The sequence below is a fragment of the Saccopteryx bilineata genome, chromosome 7, assembly GCF_036850765.1.
Source record: "Saccopteryx bilineata isolate mSacBil1 chromosome 7, mSacBil1_pri_phased_curated, whole genome shotgun sequence".
In the NCBI taxonomy this organism is placed as follows: domain Eukaryota; kingdom Metazoa; phylum Chordata; class Mammalia; order Chiroptera; family Emballonuridae; genus Saccopteryx; species Saccopteryx bilineata.
The window spans coordinates 39,560,984-39,577,175 of NC_089496.1; the positions used below are offsets into that span (position 1 = coordinate 39,560,984).

General features: G+C 38.2%; 1 protein-coding gene across 2 annotated transcripts in view; it reads left to right on the forward strand.

The window, feature by feature from the left end:
* The window catches only part of ITGB8 (integrin subunit beta 8), a 79,560-nt gene that overhangs the window by 43,258 nt on the left and 20,110 nt on the right, over positions 1-16,192 (forward strand). For both annotated transcript variants that reach the window (XM_066239791.1, XM_066239792.1), the window contains exons 7-8: positions 11,237-11,332; positions 13,880-13,969. In XM_066239791.1, the coding sequence (XP_066095888.1) occupies positions 11,237-11,332; positions 13,880-13,969 (186 nt within the window). The remainder of the gene's footprint in view (positions 1-11,236; positions 11,333-13,879; positions 13,970-16,192) is intronic.

Sequence of the window (16,192 nt, forward strand, 5' to 3'; positions counted from 1 at the left end):
GAAGCTTTTTTTAAGGACAAAAATAATAATCACATTATTCTCAAATTGCATTGCATTATTCTTTTGAAGTTTTGCCAAGTCACTGCTGTCATCTCTCCATAACTGTATTTTAGAGGGTGCTGCTGCTCATGTAGGAAGGATTCCTTAAGGCAAAGAAATACTCTCATAATTTTAGACATATGCCATGCCATATAACCTTATGAAAATAAACTCTGATTCGGGTGGAATTTTACAAAGTATTGGGGCTCTTATGGATCAGGAATTTGTACAATCTATCATGAACTTCATTTGCCTTCTTCAACATTCTTCCACTACTTAAAAGAACGAACATTCCACACGTCACTGATGTGTACTGAGTAAACAAAGGGCCTTAAGTGTGTTTGTTAATACCTTAGAAAAATACTTTTATCTCATTCCACGTCTGTGTTTTAAGGGATGCTCATTCCCTAAATTTCTAGGGACGCTGCCCTAAAAGAAAAGTTGAACCATTTTGTTTTTGTTATTTTATTTTGTTTTGAATTTATTTTCTTAGCATTGATTGTCCCTTATTTTATTTTATTTTATTTTATTTTTTACTGTATTCCTCCATTCAATCTTGGCTGCCACAGTCAGACAGACAGGAAGTGCGAGGACCCTTTTTCTTGCATCTACACTGGAGTATTTAGTCTTTTATTTTTTTGACTAGGCATCTGTATACACAAATTTTCCTATTGCTCTGAAATCTTCTATGCCCAAAGCTACGCTAACCCTGACTCTAAGCTCATTTTCAAACGGCCTCCACCCACTCCTGTTCAGCCATCACAGGGGAATTAAAGGTGTAAATTAGATAAACATCAAACACTTTGCTTCCTGGCTTTATCTGCAGCAGCTAATACTAGGCCTGCTGAATGCTATATGAGCTTCTTGGTTCAAGACTCTAGTTCTTTTACTTATAAAAGGAAATAACTGACAAAATATCTTTTATATGTCTAAATTACCTGGACCTGAGTTCTGCTGGTTGTACAGGTAGCTATTTCAGTGTGTACCCCAGAATGATATCCAATACTTTGTTTCGAGTATTTGCTAACCGAAACCACTGTAGCAAATACTGCATGCAGAATCAAATTTATTTCACAACAACTCTTTAGAGCAGTCACAATTATCCTTTTTGCAAGTATATAAACAGAAAAACTAAAAGTAGAAGAATTAGGCTAAGGACAGAGAGCTACTGGTAAAACATTAATAAGTAACAAAGTTGAGGTTCAGTCCAGTTCAGTCTTACATTAACATCTTAACCACTTTGCCACAGTGTCTCAAGGGAAAAAATAGAAGAAAGAGAACAGTGAAATTCCTGTTATAATTTTTGCTCTGTTTGGTTGCAGTCTTCCTTACAAAAGAAATAAAGCAGATAATTTGGCTTACATAAATTACCAAATAAGATTTAATTACAAACAGTTTATGTTTACACATTACAGTACTGTGTATGAAAAATGATGTTATATTATTTAAGAAATTACATTTTCTATGGCTTTTTCTCCAAGTGCTAAACTGAAAAATTTGAGTGGTAATATATAGTTTTAGAATTTATCTAGTAATATTGGCAGTTTAAAGTATGGTATTTTTAAAAAAGTGGTACATGTTAGTATAAATATTGTTAATGGTATAGGGATGGTGATTAACACTAGGGGTCTGGAATTTCACCCACCCACCTCCTCCAGAGTAACTCCCAATCTCACTTGGAGCCCTCACCAGCATTCACCCTACCCTAGGCAAAAGCCAAAAATAACATCAAGGTCTCCAGTAACAATAAAAGGGGGCCAAGGAACATGTGTCTGGAAGAGGCACACAGGTCATGCAGTGAATCCTTATTAGTGGGATTTTTAAATGTTGCTGTGACCCCTCATTCCTGGATGGAGAGATGTAAATAGGCAAGAAGATCCTACCATACTTCTCTGGTAGCATTTAGCCATTTCTGATTGATGTTTCTTTCTCTACTCAGCCTTCCTTTTTTTGTGCCTCATCATACCATGGTCAGTGATTCTTCCTCCCTCCTCTCGTGTAACTGCTCCGATCGCCTCCTGCTGTAGTCCTTGCCCTGTCCGGCAGTCTCATTGGGATAGACTACTGCTGAATCCATCACCATTTTAGGGCACTAACGCTGAACTGCAGAAGGTGTACATATTAGGCATTACTCAAGAGTTTGGTTTTCTTATGGGTAAAAAAAAAATCTCTCTGTTCTGACTCTGACTTCTCATGCAATTTGTTTAACATGCTCTTGACTTACAGTAAGCCATTTAGGAAGCTTTCTTTCTACCAGGTACCTCAACTAGTACTTGGCACTAGACTGAATTTTCCTGGGCCCACAGCTGGCAAGGGAGCTTGAGGAGATACCTAACTTAACCCATAACTCTGCTACCTGAGAGTCAACACTTTCATACCGTTGCCTTTGTGTCCTAGTCTTTTCTGCTTGGGCTATTTCTGACGTTTGCTGTATCTGCTGGTATCAGACAGCATGCCATGAAGGATGCCACTTTAATCCTTCAGTAAAGAGACAGCAGTTATTTTGCTCTGTGACTAACAAGTAGCCCCTCCAACTTCAGAAGGCGTTAAACATCTCTCCTTTTCTGCTTCTGAGTTTCTTGGTTTCAGACACATTTTGATTTTACTAATAAAATCCTAATTCACTGAGCACTTACTTTGTTCTGGGCACCGTGCTGGTCAGATTGCTCCTATGATCTCATTCAGACTTCACCACAGCCCGTTCTTGTCGAGGACACGGACACTGAGCGACATCAGGTGAATTTATGCAAGGTCACAGAGCTACGACACTTATCAGTGAAGATCCACACCTAAGCTGTCTAGTGCCAGGATCCACCGAGGTGCTTCTACCTGATGCTGTGCGCTGCCCCCTTTAGTGCCAGGGACCCGGACTCAGGTCACCTGCCAGACCCTTCACAAGCTTTAGCTCAGTGGGTCTCCCCGTCAGCTCAGCACGGCAGGCATCATCATACCCATCCACAGTAACAAAGTGGAGAGGAACAGTAAATACCTTGCTCAAGGGACCTGATCCTCAGATCTCTGGCTGGCCCCGCCTGCCTCACCTTCCATACTAACTCAGTTCTGGCTGCTCTTCAGAAAACTAGTGGATGCAAGTGATGTTGATGTCACTGAAAGGAGTTATGTCAGAAGTCATTTTAAAAAATACATACTTTAAGCATATTCAACTCTGAATATTCTTCCTAAATGTTTTAAACACTCGAAAATTATGTACTTCCTAAGCCTAAATTTATACAGTATTCCTAATTTTGCATAATACCAAGTCCTATAGCTAATATAAAAAAATTATCTAGAGAAACCCCCAATCTGCTACCTGTTTGTCACAGACTGAGGCTTAGCAGCATGTTAGTTATTTAAAGTCAAGTGGAGAAGCCATCTAAACCAAAACAATCATTTTAAGAGAAAAAAGAGATATATTACTATTTGTTTAGTCTCAGAATAATATTAACAGTAATACTGCATTAATATGGCCAAGCTAAAGCATATAATAAAAATTTTCATCTTATTTCATGAGTCTTACTTTATTTGTCTCTGCTTCACACTGAATAAAAATAGAACTGTTAAAATTGAGGAGATAAGATCCATTTGCAGTGTTAGCGCTTGTGGGTTTCGTGAATATGCACAATCCGGACAGGAACGGGAATGGTCACCCAGGCAGAATGCATCTAAAAAGGTTTAAGTCCTTGTGCAGCTGGGTTCTTTTTTAAATACTGTTACAACTTTTAAAGCTAACAGAATGCTTGGTATCAGCTTATTGCTCTCTGAACTTTCTGTTTTAAATTGTAAATGCCCTGAGAACAATAATGACTTCAACAACTTCAGACTAAAACTAATTGGAATGCTTCTCATGCTAGCAGTAGAACAGCCAGGAAATGATCTCCGCAAACAATATTTAGTTTATTTTCTTCTATAAAGTTGAAAACCAAGGTTGCACACAGAATGGCCAGGGCCAGGCTCAGACTGGCACTGCTCTTATAATGGCTCTGATAATGAGAAAAAATAATGGTTTGCCAAAGTGACACAATGAAAACAAAACTGGGTGAAAATATTTATGAAATAGAACGTTCCAATCAAATTATGTTGCAGTTTATATTTAAGCACAAAACTGTTTATTACTCCTCTCACGGATTGAAAAGTTTACCAAAACTCCTAGTCAATGGCTCCCACTTCAGTAACTAGGATATCACGATTACAATTGGAGCTGTGTTGGGCAGGAGCCACAAACGCGTAAATAAATCAGGCAGGTCAAACAAAGCATCGCCAAGAGCCCAGCATCGAGCCATCTAGTGATGGCATCCAAATGTACTTCATTAAAAGTCTTTTATTGGAAGCGGTCCTTTGTTAGGCAGTCCTGTAATGTTTGTCCCTTACATTTACATAATACCACCCAACAACCCAGTGAGGTGTAGAGACTGTCATTACTCCCATTTTATAAGCAACAAAATAGAAACACCGAAAGAATTAGGAATTTGTGTGTGGTCACACAGCCTACATAGTATTGCTTACGGTAAATGCCAAGCAGTGTGACATCAGGACATGAGCTTCTACTCACCACTAATCTAATCTTAGTAATTACAGAGTGATAAGTAAAAGCCTTTACACATATTAACACATTTAATCCCCAGCATGACTCTGAGCTGTCGATACTGGTACTTATACCTATTTTTTTAAAATACCTTAAATAACAGTTTTATTATTTATTGTCAGGTAGTATTTAATATTTTTTCATTAATATTTTAAAACTTTTTAATAACAATCTAGTTTTGTGTATCTTTTATTCTTCTTATTTAAGTATTAAATGCATGAAATAATAAACTACCTTTCAGTGTATCATTTTTTATTTATTTATTTTTAATTTTATTATTTTTTAAAATTAATTTTAATGGGGTGACATTGATAAATCAGGGTACATATGTTCAGAGAAAACATCTCTAGGTTATTTTGACATTTGATTATGCTGCATTCCCATCACTCAAAGTCCAATTGTCTTCTGTCACATTTTAACTGATTTTCTTTGTGCCCCTCCTCTCCCCCAACCCCCTCCCACTCCTCCCCCCACACCCCGTAACCCCCACACTCTTGTCCATGTCTCTGAGTCTCATTTTTATGCCCCACCTATGTATAGAATCATACAGTTCTTAGTTTTTTCTGATTTACTTATTTCGCTCAGTATAATGTTATCAAGGTCCATCCATATTGTTGTAAATGATCCAATGTCATCATTTCTTATGGCTGAGTAGTATTCCATAGTATATATGTACCAAAGCTTTTTAATCCACTCATCCACTGACGGATGACTGGGCTGTTTCCAGATCTTCGCTATTGTGAACAATGCTGCCACAAACATGGGGGTGCATTTCTTCTTTTCAAACAGTGCTATGGGGTATATTCTTGAAAGTGGTATAGCTGGGTTAAAAGGCAGTTTGATTTTTAATTTCTTGAGGAATCTCCATACTGTTTTCCACAGTGGCTGCACCAGTCTGCATTCCCACCAGCAGTGCAGGAGGGTTCCCTTTTCTCCACATCCTCACCAGTACTTACTCTGTGTTGTTTTGTTGATGAGCACCATTCTGACTGGTGTGAGGTGATATCTCAATGTGGTTTTAATTTGCATTTCTCTAATGATTAGTGATGTTGAGCATTTTTTCATATGCCTATTGGCTATCTGTATGTCCTTTTTGGAAAAGTGTCTATTCATTTCTTTTGCCCATTTTTGGATTGGATTGTTTGTCTTCCTGGTATTGAGTTTTACAAGTTCTTTATAAATTTTGGTTATTAAGCCCTTATCAGACGTATTGTCGAATATGTTCTCCCATTGTGTAGTTTGTCTTTTTATTCTGTTCTTATTGTCTTTAGCTGTACAGAAGCTTTTTAGTTTGATATAGTCCCATTTGTTTATCCTGTCTTTTATTTCACTTGCCCGTGGAGATAATTTGGTAAATATATTGCTGCGAGAGATATCAGAGAGCTTACTGCCTATGTTTTCTTCTAAGATGCGTATGGTTTTACAGCTTACATTTAAGTCTTTTATCCATTTGAGTTTATTTTTGTAAATTGTGTGAGTTGGTGGTCTAGTTTCATTTTTTTGCAGGTAGCTGTCCAGTTTTCCCAACACCATTTGTTGAAGAGGCTGTCTTTAATCCAGTGTATGCTCTTACCTCCTTTGTCAAATATCAGCTGTCCATAAAAGTGTGGGTTTATTTCTGGGTTCTCAGTTCTGTTCCATTGATCTATATGCCTGTTCCTATGCCAGTACCAGGCTGTTTTGAGTATAATGGCCTTATAGTATAACTTGATATCTGGAAGTGTGATACTCCCCACTTTATTCCTCCTTTTCAAGATTGCTGAGGCTATTCAGTTCTCTTTTGGTTCCATATAAATTTTTGGAATATGTGTTCTATATCTTTGAAGTAAGACATTGGTATTTTAATCGGTACTTATAGAAACCAGGTCACAGAGAGGTTAAAACAGCTGGCCGGTATTACATAGCTAGGAATTGCAGAGCCAGGAGTTTAGGCCCCAAGTTATCTGTTTCCAGAGACACTGCTCTTGGGATAGTTCTCAACTGGAGCAGTGTTGCCCCCAAAGGACATGTCAATGTCCAGAGACATTCTGGTTGTTACAACTGGGGGAGGTAGGAGGTACTGGTCTAGTAAACAGAGACCAGGGATGTTGCGAACTGTCCCCCACTATAAAGGACAGGCCGCCGCCCACAAGACAGTACCTGGCGCCCAGATGTCACCGATGACAAACCTTGATCTAGTAGTAGTCCTGTCCATAGAAAACAAACTGAAAGCACATGAAGTCTTCACCTCTAAATAAATCTGTTACAATACTGCTTTTATGTTATTTGTTTCTTTACTCTGAAAAGTGAACTGTAAAAAGAAAAACCCAGATAATCAGGTATTTTAAATAAGAGATCGGTTGTTTGTTGTTGTTTTTGGCATATCATGATATTCACTACTTCAAAATTATGTATCATTTTACACAATTAAAAACTTTTTTCTATTGATTTGAGGGTTTTTTTATTTTTATTTATTCACTTTTGAGAGAGGAGAGACAGAAAAGAGAGAGAGAGAGACGGGGGAGGAGCAGGAAGCATCAACTCCCATATGTGCCTTGACTGGGCAAGTACAGGGTTTTGAACCAGCGACCTCAGCGTTCCAGATCAATGCTTTACCCACTGTGCCACCACAGGTCAGGCTTTCCACTGATTTGAAAAAGAAAGAGAGAAAAGAGGGGTAAGTAAGGAAGAGAGAGAGAGAGAGAGAGAGAAGCAACTCATTTTATTTAGTTATTCCATGTAGTTGTGCACTCATTGATTGCTTCTATCACCTACCCTGAACAGGGGTCAAACACGTGACCTCTGGCACTGTGTGTCGATGCTTGACCCACTGAGCCACCCCACCAGGGCCACAGCATCTTTGTTTTTATGAATCTCTTTTATGAAGAGAATCTCAAAAATCTTAAACACTTTGTTTTGCTACTACATACGCACAGTATTAAAATTCTCCCAGGCATCTCTACGGAGTTATCTCTTTAACCAAAATTGCTTTCAGCGAAATCTTTCTTACCTCTTCTTCCCTTCTGACATTTTAAAGTTATTTCCCACAAGCCACAGCAAAGGTGTTGGTAAGGAAGAACAATGTGAAAGGAGTCCTTTTGCCCTTAATTACATGGCAGCTGTCTCGGCACATTGCTTCCCTTCTGCCTGAAATGCCCGTTATCTCTGTTAATTATTTTCAGTTTAGAGAAACAGGACGCAATGGGTTAGGCAACGGGGGAGTTAGAGATGAGGAGCAGTGACGTCACCAGAACAGCTGGCCCAGAGGGAGTGTTCCTGCTAGTGCAGTACAAGACACAAAAGATAACATACTTAAAAGATAATGTGCTTCACAGAGGAAAGGGGAAGGGGTTGCAGCAATGGCCATTCATGACAGCTCTCCTGTCAACAGTGGTTTATCCAAACATCTGTTAAACATTTGTAATGTTAACAAATCTGCATCAAGGTAGTTGGAATTTTTTTAAAAAACAGATTTCTTTCTAGGGTTAATAAAAATGTGTTCTTTTAAGCTTAAAAATCCAATTGACCTTTTGAAAATGAGCTTCTGACCGAACTAGGACTTTCTAGATTGAAATTTGGTGTACTTTTGGTCAATGTGACTTCAGTTTCGAAAGGGAAAAGAGATTAGGAAGGCTCTAAAAGCTGTTCACTTCTTGGACTGTTCTTTAAATATTGATTTTTATGAGAGTTAAGTAGAAGCTGCTTAAAAACATATGGATTAGATTTTCCTTAAAATATGAATGGCTTTAAAAATTGAGAAGGGGAAATGATTGGCAAATTGTGATTACTTTTTGTCAAAGCAAAAATACTTGTTGCCATTAAAACATACTCTCAACACAGCTAGATCTATCCTTCTTTTACTTGTTCTCTTTAATTTACCAGCATCATACAAACTGTCACAAATCTATTTTAAAGGCATACATATTATTAGGAACAAGGAATAAGAATTTTTCTGGTAGACTTTATACTGGGGGGATTATTTTTCTAATACTTTAAAATTATATTTTAAGAATTGCTCTGGGTAAAATTTTTCTTATGGAAATTCATGTGGTAATACTTTTTAAACCTCTTCATCAATTGGTTTCATATCACATTTAAACGCAGTTCATGAAAATTTGAGTTACTTCTAGCACAGCAATTATAGATTATATGAAAATAAAAGCATATTGATATGGTTCTTATCTAAGTCCATTTGGGCTGCTATAACGAACACACCGCAACCTGGGTCGCTTAGAAACAAATGAAATGGATTCCTTAGGGTTCTGGAGGTTGGGCAGCCTGAGAACAAGGCACTGGCAGATTCAGGGCCCGAGGAGAGCCCACTTCCTGTTTCACAGATGACACCTTCTAGCTGTAACCTCACATGCTGGGAGGAGCAAGGGAGCTTTTCCCACTGGCCCTCTTTTATAAGGGAACTGATCCACGAGAACCGCACCTTCATGACCTTATCATCTCCCGAAGGCCCACCCTTAAAACCATCACCTTGGGCGTTAGGATTTCAACATATGAATTTGGGGAGGGAGACACAAATATTCAGCTCATAGCAACAGTTCATTTTGGTGTTTTTAGGCTCAAGGCTATCCCATGTCTGTGTATGTAAATTAAATACGTGGGTCACAGAACTTGGACTATAAGCAAAACTCGTAAAATTAGCTCTTTTATTAAGTCCACATATTTGCCAAAATACAGAAACATCAACCAAGATGGTTTAATAAAAGTTTCCCTTAAGAAACTGGAGGGTGGGAGGAGGAGTGAAAACTGCAGAGTAATCTGAACTTGAATCACATGATATTAATTAGGCTCAGTCACACAATCCTTAACTAATATGGCTAGGCATCAATGATCAGGAGACCATTGCAGGTCAAGTGACGTCACCTCTCTGAGAAGTGTCTAATATGAAGTCATTATTTGAAATTGTTAGTTTTATTTCTAGAAGAGCATTTATAGCAAGAAAAAATACCAAGTACAATCTCTACCTCTATAACTTTAGATAGAGCAATTTCCAAGTTGTCAGATTTCCTATACTTACCAAATTCTATTCCCCTTCTACTCGCCCAAGCTTTCTCACTCCCACAAAGAATGTCACAGTTGGCTCTACGTAAGTTTTGTTTATTAAAGTAAAACAGATTTATAATATATATGGCCAAAAGGTTAAATAGAATAAGTTGAAAGATCTGAAATGTGCACCTTCAATAAGCTGTGGGAAGTAAAAACCATGATAACTGATAGTAGTTTTGAGTGCCTACTCTATGCAAGGAACTGCACTAAATAAGTTACCTGCTGTGGTTATTTTCCCACCGTCCAGCAGTCATGGGGAGCAGACACAACTCACATGTTAGATGGATGGACCTGAGAGAGATTTTTATCATAAAGTGACAACTTGGGATCTGAGTACAGGGTTTTGTTATTAACCAGAGTTTGTACTTTATATATATATATATATATATATATATATATATATATATATATATATATGTGTGTGTGTGTGTGTATATATGTGTATATATGTGTATATATGTGTATATATGTACTTTACATATATATATATGTACACACACACACACACACACACACACACACACGGTCTACCAGAAAGTTCTGTCCGTTTTTGGAATAAAACAAAATACAAATTTTTCTTACCGTCAATAAACTTTATTAAATAATATAATTGCCACTATTATTAATGCTTTCTTGCCAGCATGAGGGCAATTTGTATATCCCACTTTTGAAAAATGTTTTATCTTTTGATGCGAAAAATTGAACCAGTGCTTGTTTGATATCTTCTTCATTTTTGAATTTTTTGCCCTTCAAAACATTTGTAAGGACAAAAACAAGTGATAGTCGGAGGGTGCTAAGTCCGGGGAATATGGTGGATGCGACAGACATGCTTCTGTAGCATTTCTTCCTTGTTGAAATTCATAAAAATTACAGTGGCGTAAATGAACTTTATCAGTAGCCATGGGTACACTATCACTTCACACATAAGACTAACGTGAATCAACTTTGTTTTAGTTAATTTTCTATGTCAGTATGTATACATTAAGTGATAAAAATAGAGAGGCACACATGCGCCAAATAAACATGTGCTTACGTGTCAAAACTTGTTGTGATAGAAACGGACAGAACACATGCGCCAAATAAACATGTGCTTATGTGTCAAAACTTGTTGTGATAGAAACGGACAGTCTTCATCCGGTAGATATATATATGCATGTGTGTGTATACATGTGTATGTATATGCACATATTTGCATTTCAACTCTTTTTACTGATTTTCTCCTCAGAATGTGACTGTCACTAATGTAGCTCTGAGTATCAAATTATCTTTGTTATTATATCACTTTGACCCCAATATTAACCTAAAAAGGTGCAAACCCTCTTTGTACTGTTGAATTCAGTCCTTTTCATTTTTCTAAGCTATATGTTTTTAATGGAGCTTTTGTCTATAAAATATCCTTAATATATTGAGGTTGGCCTTATTTTTTTTAAAAATGTAAATTTCTCTAGTAACACCATGACCTTTCCCAACAAAACACATTTTTATGTCAGTCATGTGGTTTTCTCCACATAAAAAATGTGGTTATGTGTGTGACCAAGCTTCTAAATTTCACTCCTTTATTTCATTATCCATTAACAGGAACATCCCACGCTAGGCCAACTCTCAGAAAAGTTAATAGACAACAACATTAATGTCATCTTTGCAGTTCAAGGAAAACCGTTTCATTGGTATAAGGTATGTTCATTTCCAAAATATAAAAATTAAAATGTCTGCTTTGGCAATTGAAACTAGAATACTTCTTAGAAGCCCAAGTAAGAATTCTAGAGTTATTGTCCTTTGTACAATCTAAACTGAGTAATGCTGTATTAACTAAAGTATACTACACAGTGTCTTATGTTAGTGTTTAAATGTAACTATCATCTGTAGCACCTAGAACAGGCATGGCCAACATACCAGCCCATGTAATGAGTTTATGCAGCCTGCGATAAAATTTTTAATATTCTCCGCACGATGCAGTGGAAATAAGTGGTACTGTTAAATCGTTATACATAAACTGCGATATCTTCAGTAATCTTTAGCTCAACTTATATATATTTGTGAACAAACTTTTTCTTTAATGAATCTAAATAAAAGTACAACAAGATCAACACTGAATGATTTACATTTGGAGGCTGTGTTAAGAATAGCTACTATAAGTATAGAGCCAGATATTAAAAAAATACTAGGTGATGCAAAGCACCTCAACACGTCACATTAGTTTTTTTGTTAATTTGTTGTACTAAATTACTTACATTTATTCATAAACAAATTACATAATAAAATGTTTACTTAAACGAATGATTTTTATATTTAACATTTTTTAATTTTACTATTTCATCTGGCCTGTGAAAAAAAGTTTTCTTTCTAATCTGGCCCGGGGGCAAAAACTGTTGGCCACGCCTGACCTAGAACCACGTGTGGGCACTGCTACTCAGCGTGGCACTGACAGTGACAATAACAGAAAGGACTTCTCTCTGGAAAAAACGTAGTTCACGCTCCAACTGCACCTTAGACATCCAGAGCCCTGCTTATATCCTAGTCCAGGGGCATATCCTTATAATAGAGTAGGGTGGGGAACATCAGCTTGTCAAGAGCACTGGCATTTGGTCAAGGTCATCCAATAAAGGAACGAGAGGAACCAGGAACGTGGCTGACCCAGTCACAGCCTTCCTACCTAATGTTAACCTTGTTTTGTGCAGCATCCTTCAGACGAGGGGTGACCCGCAGCACAACAGACACTTGGCAGCTCTGTCGCTCTGGCAGCACCATGGGGCCATCCTCCTCCTCCACCAACAGAGAGCTATTCTCCTGTGACCCTGCTCTGACCCTCCTTCTGCAGTCTGGGGGTCTTCCTTCCGAGAAACTCTTTTTATCTTCATGTCCATGATGCTGTGATACCCCAACTGTCTGTTCCTGGATCTCATGTCTGTCCTTTGTCATCTTTGCTCTTCCTTACTCCTGACACCCTTTTTTACTGATTTTTTAACACTTCAGAGAAACTCCATTTTCATTTGTCTTCAACAAATACTTGAACCCATTTCCATTCGCCCCAAAGCTGGTGTTCTCTCTACGAGCTTCCCAAACACCTATTCTGCTAGTTATTATTTATTGATAGTGTTTCTGACTCTAGCAGTTTCTCGCTGCTCTGTTAAAAAAAGAAAGAAAGAAAAAATCCACTGACTGATAAGCCATAAAACCAGTCAGATTATTAATTGAATAATATGCAAAGTAAGAATCAGCAGGTTCTGAACACCCGACAGGCTCTGCTACCCAGGGACATTTTTACCCATCACTCCGTCTGAGCTGTAACTGCCTAACACATCTCCCAGACCCATCATCCACCTGGCTAAGGGGGATTTACTGAAATGACAAATGTGCCAGGTGCTCCCTGCAGTAAAATGTCCCTGGAGTTCCCTCTGATAGAAAGGATCGAGTGTTTAATGTGGCAGAAGAGACCACCTGGCCCTGCTTAACTCTCTGGACTCACTCCACTGCTCTTTCCCTCACACTTGCCCCTCTGGCCAAGCTTCTGGCTCGAACACTGTTCACCAGGCCTTTTCTCTCCTTTGTGCCACCAGGAATACCTAGTCTTCTCCATGATTACCAGTAATTAAAAACATCCATCAAGAACTCCTGCTCCATGAAGCTTCCACTTGGGACTATGATTTTTTTCTTCCAGTTTGGGCCAAAATGTAATAAAGTTCATTCCATGGGACAGTCATTCTGCAAAATGTTTACATATGTTACATGAGAAAAGAGTTCTGTAATTAAAGAAATGTTGGGAGATGCTACACTAAATAATGCTAAATTGTTTCTGGATTGCAGGCTTCTCTGAACCTTTAATTTGCAAGTGTATATTTTGAGTCTCTGCATGGAAGACACCACGTGTAGAACTTGGCAGACTTATCTACCCTTATAACCCTTTCGTGTTTAAAATCATTTGTGACTGTGTTCCATGGCAGATACTTTGGGAAATGCTGGCCTGTACTTCGATCGGGTTTTTAGGGCAGCATGTAATTTGTGCACGCACACACAATCTTGCACATACACATACACACTACTATTTCAGGTGTGAATGGTTCGGCTGCTGTAGTTGGTTGCTTATATTTCTATTTTTTCCTATATCTCTTGATTCATTTGATGTCACATTCCACTGGTAACTACAAGAATTTTTACTATTTGTTGCTTGCTAAACCCTTGCATATGATTGTCGTTAATAAATGATATTGGTATGTTTTCTAGGATCTTCTACCCCTCCTGCCTGGCACCATTGCTGGTGAAATAGAATCAAAAGCTGCAAACCTCAATAATTTGGTAGTAGAAGCCTATCAGGTATGTACATAATGGCTCCACATCATTTTAAAATGAACTTTCCACCCCAATTTCTGTGGCAGGGTACAAACTAGTGCCCTATCATCTTGAAAGGAGTGGTGGAAAGAACACTCCATTTGCAATTAAGAACCTAATTTAGCCCTGGCTCTGCCACGAACTAGCCATGGAACCTTGGGAGAAAGTCCCTCTGACCTTCTGAGCCTCACTGTGTCCCATTGACAGCAAACCCAGGCTGGAATTCAGGCAAGCTACATTTCCTTCCAAATAAAATACTCAGTGAGGCATCAAATCGTGGCTATAGCGCTGGGGTCAGGAACCTATGGCTCGCAAGCCAGATGTGGCTTTCTTGATGGCTGCATCTGGCTCACAAACAAATCTTTAATAAAAAAATAATAATGTTAAAAATATAAAACATTCTCATGTATTACAATCCATTCATTTTCTATCGCTCATGTTCATGGTTGCGGGTAGCTGGAGCCAATCACAGCTGTCCTCCGGGACAACACCAAATTTTTATTGGATAATGCATAACGTACACGGGTCGTTGTATGGCTCTCACGAAATTACATTTTAAAATATGTGGCATTCATGGCTCTCTCAGCCATAAAGATTCCCGACCCCTGCTATAGAGTATACTTTATCACCGAGAAATTTCACAATTTCCTATGTCAGGAAGATAAAGTAAGAAACCCATATTGTTGTTTAAAGCAACAGCCTGTCAGGTAGAATGAACTATCTGGGATATAGAGATTGCTAAGAGAATTCTATTACTGTTTCCTGGATCAATCACATGACAGTTCAATCAGTTATTGTAGCAGTTTTATAAAACTAGTTGTTTTTTTGTTTGTTTGTTTTTTTCAGGGACAGAGAGAGAGAGAGTCAGAGTCAGATAGAGGGATAGATAGGGACAGACAGGAACAGAGAGAGATGAGAAGCATCAATCATCAGTTTTTCGTTATGACACCTTAATTGTTCATTGATTGCATTCTCATATGAGCCTTGACCGCGGGCCTTCAGCAGACTGAGTAACCCCTTGCTCGAGCCAGTGACCTTGAGACCAAGCTGGTGAGCTTTTTGCTCAAGCCAGATGAGCCCGTGCTCAAGCTGGCAACCTCGGGGTCTCGAACTTGGGTCTTCCGTATCCCAGTCTAACGCTCTGTCCACTGTGCCACCGCCTGGTCAGGCAAAAACTAGTTTGATTAAAAGAATCATCTTAAGAGATATACTATTTTATTGACAGTTGCATTCCATTTCTAGTCTGTGAAGAGTGGACGCCAAATGCCAAGACTTAAAGACACATCTGCTCTTTAAACCTAGGTCATTCCTGGAAAGAATTCTCTGCTAGGATGTGGTTGTATAGTGACTGCTACTTTAATTCCACTAAGAACCAGTTATGTTCCATACATGACTTCCTTTAATCTGCACAACTGACCTGTAGGGAGGGGTTAGTATTCACTTTGTGTGCCTGTAGAAACCCAAAGAAGCTAAGCAAATTAACCCAAGGTCAAACAAGTAACAAGCAGAAGAAGGGACAGAACCCAGGTCTACCTTAACTCGATGCCCCAGTTGATACTACCTGTTTTTTGTTGTTGTTTTGTTTGTTTGTTTTTTAAATTTCACATAATTTCCAAAGAGGTGCTTTATTCTACCTTGAGTTTATGGACCACTAATAAAGTCTTATGTCCCCAAATTCTGATTCCCTTTCTGACACAGCAGAGTTAAAGAGCAGAAGTAATAGCCCAAGCATCATGAGAAATCTCAGGCTTCTCTTCTTATTTTCTCCTCGCAACATCTGCCTTCAACTCGGGTACAAAAGGAAAGACAGAAAATACACCCAGAATAGAAAATGAACTTGTTTAAACTTCCCTTTTTTAAAAAATAAAATCTTGTGAGATTTCTTTTAAAGGAAAATAAATCTTGTATGTTTATTTTGTATCATTTTGGGGTTTTTTGCCCAAAATAGTGTTCAATGTCTGAAAATAGTTGAATGGAATAAGGAACTGCATCTTTAATTATATTTTGTTTTACCTGTTACAAAACAGCATTAGGACGGGGGGAGCTTCTTATCAAAGGAAATCATTCCCTTCCATAGTGTGTTCCCAGGAAGAATCAAAATAAGGAAGGAGATCACAGTATTAGAAACCACCCTAATTTTTATAGTTCGAACACCTTTATTACCTCAAACAAAAAATTTAAATTGACAAACTTGCCCGTGAGCCAGAC